This window comes from Armigeres subalbatus, chromosome 1 (assembly GCF_024139115.2).
Source record: "Armigeres subalbatus isolate Guangzhou_Male chromosome 1, GZ_Asu_2, whole genome shotgun sequence".
Taxonomy (NCBI): domain Eukaryota; kingdom Metazoa; phylum Arthropoda; class Insecta; order Diptera; family Culicidae; genus Armigeres; species Armigeres subalbatus.
Genome location: NC_085139.1, coordinates 245,226,372 through 245,242,600, shown reverse-complemented (window position 1 = coordinate 245,242,600; position 16,229 = coordinate 245,226,372). Strand labels below are relative to the sequence as shown.

At 41.1% G+C, this 16,229-nt stretch overlaps 2 protein-coding genes across 5 annotated transcripts in view; both read right to left on the bottom strand.

Annotated features, from left to right (window-relative positions):
• LOC134206285 (actin nucleation-promoting factor WASL) overlaps positions 1–16,229 on the bottom strand; it is a 334,646-nt gene that overhangs the window by 135,520 nt on the left and 182,897 nt on the right. The window lies entirely within an intron of this gene.
• The window catches only part of LOC134206284 (inositol polyphosphate-5-phosphatase A-like), a 103,125-nt gene that overhangs the window by 33,517 nt on the left and 53,379 nt on the right, over positions 1–16,229 (bottom strand). For both annotated transcript variants that reach the window (XM_062681982.1, XM_062681981.1), the window contains exons 3-5: positions 1,457–1,624; positions 1,189–1,361; positions 1,028–1,115 (exon numbers count right to left, since the gene is read on the bottom strand). In XM_062681982.1, the coding sequence (XP_062537966.1) occupies positions 1,028–1,115; positions 1,189–1,361; positions 1,457–1,624 (429 nt within the window). The remainder of the gene's footprint in view (positions 1–1,027; positions 1,116–1,188; positions 1,362–1,456; positions 1,625–16,229) is intronic.

Below are 16,229 nucleotides of genomic sequence, written 5' to 3'. Positions count from 1 at the left end.
GGGGTCCCATTACATTAACTCTTATTAGTTTCTGATTTAACTCAATGTGTCAATCGACAACATAACAATTTTTAATTGTAATTAATATTGAAATCACTGTTATACAGTGTGATCTGCTAAAGCGCAATACGCTTTTGCTGTAATGGTCCTCCACGCTATTAAAAACCTCCAACAGTTCAAACGTTTCGCAGCGGAATCTCGGATGTGAATCCACTTCAATGCGAACTCGGTTGGCATGTTTAAACAATTTAAATTTAATGACGATATTCCTAAAATTCGGGTCATCTATCTCTCAGCTCTGCATCGGAGAAGCGAAGCACGTGCGGCTTTTATGACTTATTAGGTTTCTGTTTTCGTTGCCGAAATCAGTGCAAATTGACGTCACTTGACAAAATTCGGCTCTCATAACTGATAATACAAACTCTGACGGCAGATGCTTCTCGGGTACTGAAAGTACTTCGGTAAAAGAAGGAGGAATGTTGAAGATGGCGGTATGTTGAACAATATGGCATAGAATAGAGTAAGCGGGCTCTACAATCGAATGGATGCAAACGTTTTCAGATTAGTGACTGCATGATATTAGGCCTCAGAGGTTAAAGCAACTACTAAGTTAAAATAGAATAACCAGGTTAAGATATTCATCAAAAATGATAACATGCAATACACTAATATCAAAGAAAAAAAATTACGTCAATCTGAATAAAAAAATAATTCGGAGGTTCAATGAAAAAATCAATTTAAAGGAACTTTACGACGTAACGTATCGTGATAATCTACCAAGAGTTTGCAACATCAAAGTTGAGGCTTCTTAACTTATCCGAAAAAAGACAAAATACTGAACCACGAATGTAACTATGCACAGCTAAAGCTAATATTGCTCCATCCGTGCTTCATCCGTTATATACACGGTGGCAAGAACGCTTGATGCATAATTGATTACATAACTGCTCCGTCACATGATAACTTTATCACAAAAGCAACCGAAAATAATGCACGCTGATGATGCATACGAAAATAGAGTACTCACTTTGATTACTCCTTCGGTGTCACACCGGAAGTTGAAATCCCCGAAAACAAAGTATGGCACGGTTTGGTTGACCGAATCCTGGTGAAATCTAAGAAAGGGTTAAATTAGATAACAGGACACCGCACAAGCATGGCTCCTTATTTTAGGAGCCCACAACAAACCTTTCCAGCGTGTGAACCAGCGCCCGCCGTCGACTTTTGCAATACACCGAAGGGTACTCCTCGCAGGCGGCCAAATTGGAAGCATCGTGGAACAGGTGGATGTTGACCAGATCAAAGACGGTCCCGTTCAGGGACCAGCGCGTTCGCAGGAAGCCTTTCCGTGACCATTTGCACTGGAAGAGATGGGAGGAGAGACATCATAATCTTGTGCTCGTTGGTTCGTTTCGTTGGACAAATCGCATTAGTATATGTAAAAATAGATACCTACTTCGGGGAAGAACTGCTGTGGAAATTTGGCCTTCTCCTTGGAGGCAACCGATTCAATGTTTCCCGTGTGGATATTTTTGCCCTCCACCGATTCCCACTCGTGGGTGAGGAAGTTCCACATTTGCAGGCTGTCGATGGTCCGGATGGCGAAGTAGAGATTGCCGAGTGCCTGATTGGAAGAGATTTTGGAGAAAAGACGTATTTTATAATAGTTTTCTATGAGGAGATTGAAAACATTCAGAAAGACTATTTTAGGTACAATTTTTCACCTTAATCACTTTTAAAGTGCAATATATATTTATAAAATTTAAACAAATTCCGCTGAATAAAAAAATCATTTTCGAGTTAGATCCGTAGATTTTTTTAAAGGGAAATACAGAAAATAGATTTATGAACCGAGAGTGGTATACACGATGGATACCCGGTGAATGACAAGTGATATAGAAACAGGTTTAACCGGAATTAAGGAATTTAATCAAACATGAAAAATAGTAAGAAGTAAATGAAGAATGGAAGATGGAAAAGGGCAGAGAATATTGGATGCATTATCCTCTATTTTTAAAACTAATGATAGCTTAACGACTGTGCCAATTGACTATTACGCCAAATGGACATTTTATTTTAGAAAATTTTATTTTTAGAAAATTTATTTATCTTACCGTAGAACTCAACCTCAGAATAGCAATCGTACAATTCCGAGAAAAAAATAGCACCATATCGCCATTATCTGGAGTGATATGCATTAAGACAGTTCCTGTTATAAGTGTCTACAATTTCTCTATTATCACACCTTCGAGTGTATTGTTTGCCGATGCTAATGATCCGAACTGATGTGCAAATCAGCACACCTGAGCACATTTTCGGAATCTTTGTAATATTGCTACACCTGTGGCGAACGAAGAATGCACAACGCAAACGACCGGCAAACAAGTGTTTGAATAAGAATATTTCGCCGCCGGCTTTTCGCGGCTTCTGGCGGTTTTAACAGTGGGTAGTATCAGAACTAGTCCATCAGTTAATTTTCCATGCGAAGTGAAGTGTGAAGCGGATTTGAATGAAATTTTGCACTCGCATTTGGTTTAGAAGATTGAATATTCCTTGCCCCCCAATTTTTATCATTCGAGTCTGTTTTTACGCGTTTTTTCCACAACAAAAAAATCCATACCTGCAAATGTTTAGACGATTCTGTGAGATTTTTTTGGACTTTTACAAAATTTTATTAATTTTTCATTTGGAGCACACGCATGTACCGGAAAACTGTGAATTCGGCATCGTAGCGCTACAGGTACTGTATCATAATCAACCTTTTTCGTACATTTAGGAGCACCTCCCCCCATTCCAGCAAGTCCGGCACTGTTTAGAGAGGCAATCATATTATCTACCCGTGCCCGAAATCAATTCCAGACTATGACAGCAGTGCGTACGATTTAAAATCTCACACCGGATGAGGAATCTGAACGACAATTCCGTGAAGCGATTCGATAAAGGAAGCACTCCCTCAAGTACCCCCAAAGCACAGTACCCCCAAACTCATTATATGAATCGAGTACATACAGTCTAACACATCAATGTGTCAGTTTTCACGGCGGATTGGAAACAAAAACTACCGTATTCGATAAGCGATAAAATCGTTGTACGATAAAGCTTTATCAGATCTTCCGGTTGGGCTCCCCACCATGTTCCCATTACTGTCCGCATGAAGTTGATTCATTGTTGACATTTCTGATAAAGATGTCTAATGTGCATTTCTCTGGTGCCTTTGGAGTCGAACCAGACTTCCAAATATTTATGCGAAATACCTTGAGGGTAATGCGTTTGTAAAGTTTATAAGAAATATTTCCTTGCTATTAACTTGAATTGTATTTTTGCATTAAAGTATTTATTTATTTATTACCAGACTAAGGCCGGAGTGGCCTGTGCTGCACATAAAAGTCTTATCCCTTCAGCTCGGCCCATGGCTGCACTTTGCCAACCACGCAGTCTGCGGAGGGTCCGCAAATCTTCCTCCATCTGATCGATCCACCTTGCCCGATGTGCACCTCGCCTTCTTGTTCCCGTCGGATCGTTGTCGAGAACCATTTTCACCGGGTTACTGTCCGACATTCTGGCTACTGGCCCACCGCAGTCTTCCGATTTTCGCGGTGTGAACGATGGATGGTTCTCCCAACAGCTGATGCAACTCGTGGTTCATTCGCCTCCTCCACGTACTGTCCGCAATCTGCACCCCACCATAGATGGTACGCAACACTTTCCTTTCGAAAACTCCCAGTGCGCGTTGGTCCTCCACGAGCATCGTACAGGTCTAGTAGAGAACTACCGGTCTAATAAGCGTTTTGTAGATAGTCAGTTTGGTACGGCGGCGAACTCTATTCGATCGAAGCGTCTTGCGGAGTCCAAAGTACGTACGATTTCCAGCCACTATGCGTCTTCGAATTTCTCTGCTGGTATCGTTATCGGCGGTCACCAGTGAGCCCAAGTACACGAATTCTTCAACCACCTCGATTTCGTCACCACCGATAGAAACTCGTGATGGGTGGCTTACATTGACCTCTCTTGAGCCTCTTCCTATCATGTACTTCGTCTTCGACGTGTTGATGACTAGTCCAATCCGTTAAGCTTCGCTTTTCAGTCTGATGTAGGCATCCTCCATCCTCTCAAAGTGCTCCATCTATCTCAATGTCGTCGGCGAAACCAAATAACTGGACAGACTTCGTGAAAATCGTACCACTCGTGTCAATCCCTGCCCTTCGTATTACTCCCTCCAAAGCGATGTTAAATAGCAGACACGAAAGACCATCACCTTGCCGTAACCCTCTGCGCGTTTCGAAGGGACTCGAGAATGCCCCTGAAACTCGAACTATGCACACCACCCGATCCATCGTCACTTTGATCAATCGAGCCAGTTTATCCGGAAATCCGTGTTCGTGCATTAGCTGCCATAGCTGGTCCCGATCGATTGTATCATATGCGGCTTTGAAGTCGATGAATAGATGATGTGTGGGCACGTTGTATTCGCGGCATTTCTGCAGTACTTGGCGAATGGCGACACCTGGTCCGTGGTGGAGCGTTCACCCATAAAACCCGCCTGTTACTGCCCCACGAACTCCCTTGCAGTTGGTGCTAGACAACGGCATAAAATTTGGGAGAGTACCTTGTAGGCGTTCAGCACTATGATTGCGCGGTAATTGCTACAATCCAGCTTATCGCCCTTTTTGTAGATGGGACACACGACACCTTCCATCCACTCCTGCGTTAAAACTTCCTTCTCCCAAATCTTGGTAATGACCCAGTTCAGCGCTTTAGCCACTGCCTCACCACCGTGTTCAAATAGCTCTCCTGGTAGTTGTGCTTTGTTGTTCTTTGTTGGGGCTTTGTTGTTCTTCAGCCAGCCAATCTCCTCCTGGATTTCCTGGAGATCCGGAGCCGGTAAAATTATGTCCTGCGCACGTTCTCTCAGGACCATCACCATACCGCAATCTTCGTCTGCCACATCGCCATTCAGGTGTTCTTCGTAGTGCTGCCATCACCTTTGGATCACCTGACGCTCATTCGTAAGAAGGTTCCCGTTTATGTCCTTACACATATCGGGCTGTTGCACGTGGCCCTTACGTGAACGGTTCAACTTCTCATAGAACTTTCGTGTGTTATTAGCGCGGTACAGTTGCTCCTTCTCTTCACGGTCTCGATCTTGCTGCTGGCGCTTTTTCTTCCGGAAAATCGTGTTTTGTCTGTTCCGCGCCCGTTTAAATCGTGCCTCGTTCGCCCTATTGCGGTGTTGCAGCAATCTCGCCCATGCTGCATTCTTCTCCTCAACTAACTGCTCACATTCGCCGTCATACCAGTCGTTTCTCTGATCCGGAGCCACCGTGCCTAGTGCAGCGGTTACGGTGCTTCCAATGGCGGATCGAATATCTCTCCAGCCATCTTCAAGAGATGCTGCGCCTAGCTGCTCTTCCGTTGGGAGTGCCACTTCCAGCAGCTGCGCGTATCCTTGGGCTAGTCTACCGTCTTGTAGCCACCCAATGTTAAGCCGCAGCGTCCGACTCCGACGCGTGTTGTACACCGTAGAGAGTTTTGAGCGCAGGCATACTGCAACGAGGTAGTGGTCGGATTCAATATTCGCACTGCGGTAAGTGCGGACGTTCGTGATGTCGGAGAAGAATTTACCGTCGATTAGAACGTTGTCGATTCGGTTTTCCATTTCTTGGTTAGGTGATCTCCATGTGGCCTTGTGGATATTTTTGCGGGGAAAGAAGGTGCTTCGGACTACCATTCCGCGGGAGGCTGCGAAGTTTATGCATCGTTGGCCGTTGTCATTCGATACGGTGTGCAGACTATCCGGTCCGATGACCGGTCTATACATTTCCTCCCTTCCTACCTGCGCGTTCATGTCACCGATGACGATTTTGACGTCCCGCAGTGGGCATCCATCGTATGTCTGCTCCAGCTGTGCGTAGAACGCTTCTTTCTCGTCGTCGGGTCTACCTTCGTGTGGGCAGTGCACGTTGATGATGCTATAGTTGAAGAAACGGCCTTTAATCCTCAGCTTGCACACCCTTGCGTTGATTGGCTGCCACCCAATCACGCGTTGGCGCATCTTACCCAGCACTATGAAGCCGGTTCCCAGCTCGTTGGTGGTGCCACAGCTTTGGTAGAAGGTAGCCGCCCGATGCCCGCTTTTCCACACTTTCTGTCCTGTCCAGCAAATCTCCTGCAGCGCCACGACGTCTAAGTTGCGGGGATGTAATTCATCGTAGATCATCCTGTCGCAACCTGCGAAACCTAGCGACTTGCAGTTCCATGTTCCAAGCTTCCAATCGTGATCCTTTATTCGTCGCCTAGGTCTTTGCCGATTATATCGAGTCGCATTATCTCTTATATTGTTCGTAATTATTGGTTTTCCAGGCGGCTTATTGGGCCTGCGCAAACCTCCTGTCTCGCCGGAGGGCCATCGTGTCAGGGCTGTTTAGCGTCCCACCTAACACCAGGACTTGGGCTTGTGCGCTTTGAGCGGCACACGGTCGCTTTGGCGGAGCCTACTTGCGGATACATGCAGCTTTTTATAGAGGTTTAACAGGGCCCACTGTCAAACCCCACCACAGGGCTGGTAGCGAAGAATACCGTTTAAAATAGTGATTTTAGTGACCAACGATGACGAAAATGTGACCAAATAGTGACTTTCTATTGAAGAAAAAGTGACCAAATAGTGACTTTTGCATGAAGTTTTGAGCTGGGTACCCCAGTAACATTTTAAGTTTTATAACGCTCTTGAAGACTATAATTTACTCTTCAAGAGTGTTATAAAGCCATCATAGAACCAAAATGTTACTAGGGTATAGAGCTACAAGTTGTATAAGAAGTGTTACGGTGTAATTCGAAGATTGCAAACTAATGTATTATTTTTGAAATCCTTATCTATAACTATAATATAATGCTATCAGAAATCAAGAAAAGGCAAAAATAGCATAAGCATGAGGATCACTGCTACTGGCCACGCCCATCTTTACTGTAAGGAGGGAGAGGATGGAAGCAAGAAGCCAGTGACTGCGACACTTTCATAAGTTCCAAGCAGTTGGTTATTGAGGATAGTATTTGTTGGATCAGCCAGAAGCTAGCAATGTGCGTCACGTAAACGGGTAGTGAGTTACAAGTTTTGCCACAAAATTATGTTGATAATTACAACAACATTTGGTCGAGGTTCGGCCAAATCGCACCAAACGCCAATCAAACTTTTTCCATTTTTCTTCCCAAGCTTTCGTTTAGTGGATATATTTGATCGCAAATCGTATCGAATATCCCTCAACCCCATAACTGAGCATATCCTACAACAATTAAACGTATGAATTGATATGAAATTATTCCCATTTTGTTTGTACGAAGAGAATATTATGAATCAGTCAAAAAGCCGCTTGGTGCGGTTTGGCTGAACCACGACCATTTGATGTTTAATATGAGCTAAGTTTTCTGTATAATAGCCAAAGAATATTATAATATAATTTAATTGATGCCTAGACGGTGAACTATTTGAATGATTTGTTTGAGAAACTACATCTATCCATTTTGCACAATTTTGAGAACACAACAAACAACTGTTCTTGAACAAATTAGCACCGAATCCTTTGACTTTTTTGATACAGATCAATAGCTTTAGGCAAAACTCAACTCCCTCCCAACTTTTTTTTTGTCATTTTTGCCAGAATACCCTTTTTTTGGACGAGGATACAGATATAGGCTAGATGTACCAGTTGTGGCTATAGCACCAGTTGTCGCACTAGTGCTTTATATGCCAAATGGCCAATCAAATCACCGCAAACCAAGTTCAGATCGATAAAGCATATTCATATGATACGATAAAACCTTTGACCTTCTCCAAAACAAGCAAAGCATAATTGTAAAAATTGATTTTGCTTAATTTTTGACGTCCTTTGCACCAGTTGTCGCACTAGTGGTCCCTATTTGGCCAGTCCCATAAGAAAACAATGGGATTTGCCAAATAAGGAACCAAAATTAAGAATAGTGCCACAACTGGTGCATGCGTTCCTATTATGGACTAATCAATTTTGATGATTATAACAAATTTTATTGTGGTTTTCACAGCTGTTCTAAGGAGCAGGAAGTAAAACCTTTCGCTTGATATATAAAGTTCACCCACATGCCTTTTACTTATTTTTAAAAAAATAGTTGCTCTTATGTATGGCGACAATTGGTACACCCACCCTATAAAAATCTCATTTTGGTCAAAAATGTTACATATGCAGTTTCTCAATCAAACGGTTCATTTGGACTCACAAAGCTTATAAATCTTTGGTAGCACCATTTGTTTGAAAAACATACAGTACATAATTAAAATAATGAAGAAACTTTAAAAATACAATTTGATTTGTTATTAAACTATGATTTAATAACAAATTTAAATGAAGTTTTTGAGATTTTGAACTCAACGTGGCATTCTGATGGAAATTTTGAAAATCCAATAAAACCATGGTCTTTTAATAGAAATCCAGAATTTTTAATAAACTATAATTTCAATGATTAATTATTTTAGAGCGTCTTAGGGGAAATGCTACAAGGTTGAAAGACTATTATTCTTTCATTTACTTCCACTATTCACTTTTTATGTATCAACAAACAGATACGTATTTCGTTTCCTACTTGGAAACTTCTTCAGTGTTTTGTTATCGATTTAACCTTATAATTTCAAAATGGCAGACTTTAGTATCAAAGTTAATAAAAAATGGTAAGGCCGATAGAAATATTTAAAAACAATTATGTCTCCCCTCCCCTCGGATTTTATTGCCCAAAAATAATATTTTGAGGGGGCTACAAAATAAAATTCGCATAATTTCGAGGATTTTCAAAACATTCTTTAACAAATCTTTTTTTTTAATATTTATTTTTTTATTATACCCCCCCTGATTTTTCGGAGACGAGTAGGACATGATTTGTATTAAATATTTCTAACGGCCTAATCTCGAGGTAAAAAAAATTCAAATCTTATTCGTTTTTGTTTTATTTAGATTTAAAAAATCCGACAAATTCATTTTCCTCCACACTAGTTTTTACGGTATGTATTTTTAATTGTTAATATTTCTGAAATAATTTCAATCAGAAAGGCGGATTTAACAACCATTTAACAATCATTATTCTCGCTGACGTTGGAAAACATCAAACTTCATTGTCATGTGATGAAATTGAGGCTGTTTCTATCTTTGTCACCGGAGGGTATTAACGCTCATTTACCAGACGTGGTTTTGGTTCCAATAAACCTCAATTTTGTACTATATACCCAAAATCAGCCTTTCGCATTTTAACAAATCCCATTTGTGGAGAAAAAGATCATTTGACATGAATCGGAAATAGCCTCTCGATTTTCACAACACACTTGGAACTTCATTGGTGCATATTTCCCAAATTTAATCCTATTGCTATTCACATTTGATTTGGCTGACAATAATAGAAGGTACCTACAAATGATTTTTATTTTGAATTTTTTTACAATAGGCAATGCAAAAATAGTGACTTTAGTGACCATTTTCCGAAAAATAGTGACTTTAGAGACTTTTGGATGCAAATAGTGACTTTTTAGTGACTAGACTCAAAATAGTGACCAAGTCACTAAAAAGTGACTCGCTACCAGGCCTGCCACCACATCCTAGGCAGGCGCCACAACTCGCAGATGGCTTGGGGAGGGATCGTCAAGCCCTTGGACATAGTCCCTGCTGCCCCCAGTGCTTGTTTAAATAAGTTTTAAAATAAAGTTAGTGTTAGAGCTCCTCCCGTAGGCTTAAAAGCGCCGCTACATACATAAGCAGCATAACAGCCGAGCAAGGTGGCAGGAGCGATGGTTCGTTTTGATCGATGACGTGCAGCAGAAAGGGAGAGTTGCGAGCCACGGACAAATGAGGACGCGTTTCGGTGGATCCGCCAGTTTTGAGTCCGCAAAAAGTATACTGTGTTTTTTTAGTTGCGTGCGTCAGCTGGATGGTTAATTCCCAGCATCGTCGGGAGTGGAAAATTTGGAGTTCCCCCCAAAGTGCTATGGTTCGGAAACGTTAAGTGCTGTGAAGGTGCAGTGCAAAAGGGTATTGGATCGCCGCCATAGTGGGAAGCTCAACGCAAAGGAAATTTCGCTTCCCGGCGGTCTAGCAAAAGATCCCAAGAACACCCGCCGTCCTTACTGTGGGGGCTCAGCCAGTAGAGGCGTACTGTCTGGGGCAGAATTCTGTGGAATCTGCCGGGGCCTACTACGGCGAGTAGTCGGTTCGGTGTTGTACACCAGCGTCGCTAGGGGGGATCCGATAAAGGAGCTTGCTCTTCCACCTAGCTAAAAGTCAAGGACGGCTGCCGGAGGCAGTCCCTAAAGCCCGAAAGCAAGAAGAAGAGAAAGATGGTGAAAGAAGAGGAAGACTGCGGAGACCAGTTTGCCTGCTGCTGCCGTGCTGTCGTCGACGAAGGGGCCCCAAAGAGAGCAGTGAGTCGACCAGTGCCGTAGTGAGGAGGAGCTGAGAAGGTCAGATAGAATATAAGGTTTTTTTTTAATTTGAAATATTTCTTCTTTTTGCTCATTTTGTTCATCCGAAATCGGAAGGTAAGTAGGGTACTCCCCTGCTCTAGGCCGCCCTGCCGAGGCAAATCAGTAAGTGGAGGCCTCTGAGCTTTCAAAATGGTTGAGATACGTCGACGACATTTTCAACATCATCAACCGAATGGATCTACCCAGGATTTAACCCTAAAATTTTAAAACTTGTAATAAGTCATCATTAAATGCGAGTTTTTACACTCCAAATATGTTGACAAATCAAAAAAGATTGTCGTCTAAACATATGTTTAACAGCGCGTGCCCTTTGAAGATGTACTGCAATAGCTATCCTGCCTATGCGGCCGGCAGCACTGAAACGCGATGACAGCGCTGCTGCCTGTTACAATGCGTGAAGTTCTATATGCAATACGAGTTATAGTAACAGGTTACAGGTGATATAAACTTTCAACAAACAAACCAAAGCTAATGAAACTACATGCTTAGATACCTGATCTATCCATAACATAGTACCGTGAGTGTTCCATATTCTGCGCGGTTCCTAATTCTGCGCACTTTTACACTAAAACACTAAAATTTTTATTTACTGTTAATAATAGGTTTAATGAAATGTAACCGGAAACTAGTTTATGTATATTTCGATATGGGTGGTAAACAAAACAATAAATTTCTACCTATTTCGAAAATATGAACAAAAACATAACCAGCAGAATCGAAAACGTCAAAAGGCCTCCATTAGCGGCAGTGCGTAAGACGCTCCTGTAAAAAGTTGGTTCAAATGTAAAAAAAAAACAAGTTTAAACTCATTTTTTTTATCTAGCTGCAAACAGTAAGTATTTGTTTATTTGATGTAGCGGAATTCTGGTTCCAGAGTATAAAATGAACAAAATAAGAAACAAAATACTTTGCGCAGAATATGGCACTAATTTTTACTCATGTTCCTAAATGTGCGCAAACCATGAAACCCAAAGGAAGAAAAATGCAATACCCAATCAGGCAAGCGGAATTGGCTATTGTTGATATACGAAAAGGTATGATGGTGTGTGTTGTAACGTTGGACTGCGTGCGTGAAGCTTCTATCCGTTTATCGTTTCTGGCTTGATTATTTGTTATTTTTATTCTCGTAATTTCGTTTAATGCGCGTAATCAAAGTGCATTAGAAGCTGATTCCAGTGATATAGTTTTAGATCGTTTTGCACTGTTAATAAAGCTATAAAAAAGAAAAACAATTCTCGACAACGCCATCGAAACATCATCGTCCTAGTGGAATCTACCGTCAAAGTGTCATTACCGTCTACGACATAGCATCCCGCTTAACGATGCGCTTTGGTTGCGGTAAATGCTCCCTACCCATCGGTGGACTAGATGAGAGTATCGATTGTAGTGGATGCAATGTAAGATACCATTTACACTGTATGAATATGAACCAGTATCAGTGGCGTGTATGCGTCGATTTTGAAAACGTACTTTGGTTGTGTGATGACTGTCTATCGTCATTCCGCAAGAACCATTCGCCGTCAGCAAAAGATGAGCCCAATGTGCTAGTACAAGATAAGCAAAAGGAGGAGGGCAAAATCGAGCATATTGTTAGTGCACTTCAATCCGAGATGACGATTTTAAAACAAAGTACACTGAAGTTTTTTTTTACGCGGTTTTTTTTTGCGCGGATATTTTTACGCGGTACTGACGTATAAAAAAAACGCGTTTTTTCAAAAAAATGACGCAAAAAAAAACCACGCTATTTTAAAAAAACGACGTAAAAAAACCTATTGGGGAAATTTTGTATGGTGGTGCCTACTGGGGACTTAGAACATTTTAAATTGAACGGGGCTTCTTCCTATTTGTTTGCTAGGTGTTGTTTGTAGGTCATAGTACGCTAGTATGGATCGTGATATGGTACATGGTTTTGTGATATGAAAACAGGAATGAGCTCCGATCTATGCTCAAACTCGTCCAAGAATTTCCTGATATAAGGCCATGAGATCTATAAAGATCTGTACTCTTGTTACAAATATGGTACATACTCTGTGTGACTTATAGAATAAATTGTGTTCAGAGCATAAGTTCTTGGTCATCCAAAAATTCCCGAAGCGGCCTTTAGATCACACGCGTAACCAAAGATCTGTCCGCCTGTTTCAAATATGGTACATGCTTTATGTGACTCATAGAATAGATTGTGTTCAAAGCCTTTGTTCTTTGGTTACGCGTGTAGATCTAAGGCCTTGCTTCGGGAATTTTTTGGATGACCAATAACTTAGGCTTTGAACACAATCTATTCTATGAGTCACACAGAGCATGTACAATATTTGAAACAGGCGGACAGATCTTTGGTTACGCGTGTAGATCTAAAGGCCTTGCTTCCGGAATTTTTTGGATGACCAATAACTTAGGCTTTGAACATAATCTATTATATGAGTCACACAGAGCATGTACCATATTTGAAACAGGCGGACAGATCTTTAGTTACGCGTGTAGATCTAAAGGCCTTGCTTCGGGAATTTTTTGGATGACCAATAACTTTGGCTTTGAACACAATCCATTCTATGAGTCACACAGAGCATGTACCATATTTGAAACAGGCGGACAGATCTTTGGTTACGCGTGTAGATCTAAAGGCCTTGCTTCGGGAATTTTTTGGATGACCAATAACTTAGGCTTTGAACACAATCTATTCTATAAGTCACACAGAGCATGTACCATATTTGAAACAAGAGGACAGATCTTTATAGAACTCAAGGCCTTATTTCATAGATCTCAAGGCCTTATTTCATGAGATTCTTGGATGAGTTTGTGCATAGATCGCAACACATTCCTGGTTTCATATCACAAAAACCATGTACCATATCACGATCCATACTAGCGTACTATGACCTACAAACAACACCTAGCAATCAAATAGGAAGAAGCCCCGTTCATTATAAGTCCCAATTTAAAATATTCTAAGTCTCCAGTAGGCACCGGCATAAGAAAAATTTTCTAAGTCCCCAGTAGGCACCAACATATAAAATTTTCTAAGTCCCCCAATAGGTTTTTTTACGTCGTTTTTTTAAAATAGCGCGGTTTTTTTTACGTCGTTTTTTTGAAATAACGCGGTTTTTTTTACGCGGTTTTATTTTACGCGGTACATGGAGCGACGTAAAAAAAAACCTTAGTGTATTGCAGACCTACAGCAATCGATGAGCAGTGGTTGTCAACCGATTCATAGCAGGATAGCAAAACCGTCCACTTCTACGCCTCAAATAAATTCAAATTGCTTAGACCGGTCATCGAATTCAAATGATTCGGGTCAGCTGTTCAGAGGATCAAATGTAGAAAATATCTCCGTCGGCATTCGTAAGTTCTGGATATTCTTTACCAAAGTGGCTAAACATGTTTCAACCGATGCGATGCGCGAAATGGTATCCAATGCTTTGCAATCAACGGAGCAACTAGAAGTTGTGAAGCTAGTCCCGCGCTGGAGTAATTTGGAGGATCTGCGATATGTATCGTTCAAAGTTGGTATAAACTGGAAGGACAAGGAAAAGGCGCTAGCAAAATCAACGTGGCCAACGGGATTAATGTTCAGGGAATTTGTGAACCGTGAATTTAGTTATTGGGAGCCGTAAAAAAATGAATGCTTTAATATTTTTGTTAGTTTTGATTGACTGTTCTTGTAGTTTGTTCTTTATCGTTAAATTGTTACATGCTCGTTATTCTAAGTGAATGTGAATTATTTGTATTAGATTAAGTAAACAATCATTGGGGCAACCTTTGCCTGTTGATTGAGATCAAATAAACAAATCTGTCCGTCAAGCTTCAAAAAGGCACCTTGTTCCGGAAAGTACGGATTCGTTTCTCGCCATCCAGGAAAACCAACTGTGTTGTCCAACGAAGAGGAAGATCGCATTGAACAATGGATCATAAATTCTGCGAAAGTTGGTTTACCAGTAGATTCCATGCGATTGAAAACTTCCGTTGCATATTATCTAAGCTGCACTCGCAAGTCCAATAATCCGTTTGCTGAGAAAGCCCCTGGGCGTAAGTGGCTGCAACATTTTCTGGGTCGTCCGAAAATTTCTCGAAGAATTCCAAGCTCCCTTTCGAAACAGCGAACGTGCGTTGTGACGTGGGCGTGAAATTTGACCGGATAAAATGTAAACATTCGCATAATCACAGTGTTTTACTGTACATTTCCCAACACTGCTAACGCTAATTCCGAAAAAGAGTGTAACACTGTACTGTTTTCAGCAAACGCAGCCGGAATGTTGGCGCCACCATTAGTGTTGTTCCCGTATAAGCAACGGCTACCTGGTGAAATTGCGAACAGCGCACCGGCTGGTTGGTCTATCGGTAAAAATCCGTCAGGATGGATGAACCAGGAAACTTTCTACTATTATCTAAAGAATGTATTTTATCCGTGGATTATCGAAAAGAACATTCCTCTACCGGTTGTGGTTTTTGTCGATGGACATAAATCACACGTGTCTTATCAAACCACAGAGTTGTGTCGTGATAAAAAGATTAAACTAGTTTGTCTCATCCCAAATGCTACACATGTACTGTAGCCATTGGACGTATCGTTCTTTAGGGGTTTGAAAGTGCAGTGGAACAACCATCTCATAGAGTGGCGCATCTTTCATGCTGGTGAACCCATCAAGATGCACGAATTTACACCGTTGTTAAAACAGGCGGTAGACAATATTCCAAATATCACGAATACTCTTGTAAATGGATTTCGTAAATGTGGAATATCGCCATGGAACCCAGACGCTGTCAACTATGAGATGCTTTTAAACACAGAGTTGCATCACAATATAAGTATCAAAAACAGTACACACTCTTCCGCTTTGAATGAGAGTTCTTTTATTGCTAATGCTACTTCTATTTTAAACGGATTGGAATCGCATCTTACATTGCGACAAATAAGCAGTTTTGAGCAACATAAAAAAAAGTCAAAATGGCCAGGAAAGATCGAGGACACTAATTTATTTTACCTGTGGCAACGAGTTAAACAAGATGTAGTGGAGGAAATGTATTCAAAAGTCAACATTTCGGCAAACACAGAATACGATTGTTTCCGAGGATTTGAGGATTCTGATCTCGAAGGTATAGTGATTAATGCATACATATAACATAATAAGAATTATCTATACAGCTATATGATACCTAATATTTGTAGCTGAACGACGTAAAATTCATGACATGTACCAACTAACAAACAATCCAGAGCATTTGATTGATGACATCGAGAATAACTTGATGACCGAAAAGACAATAGATGATACTGTTGGTACCGATGTGTTGAACGGTAATATTTCATTATAAACATATAGGGGTAACGGCTCAAACCTTGGCCCATTATGCTCCGGTTGAGCACATTTATCGTTATAAATCTTCATATATTGCATTTCCAACCAGAATTATTCCACCAGCCGGCTTGCTTACATTTGGTTTTGACGCCAAATAGCAAAAAACGACGATGAATGTTCGCAATATCTCATAAAAACCAGCGAAAGTCTCGAGAGAAATGGACAAAACGTCGGCATCCTTGTCCCTATCAGGTGGATAATTTTTCAGCCCACTTGGGTCGAGTGATTGTTGATTTCGAACATACGAGAGATAAAGATGGGTTGCTGTTTAAAGTGCCAGTCATTTTGCTTGCGTTGAATAAAGGCAGCATGCAAACAAATAGAGAAAATCAAATCATCTTATTGAGCGTGAATTCTAATTGGTTGCATGTAAAATACTACCACACTGA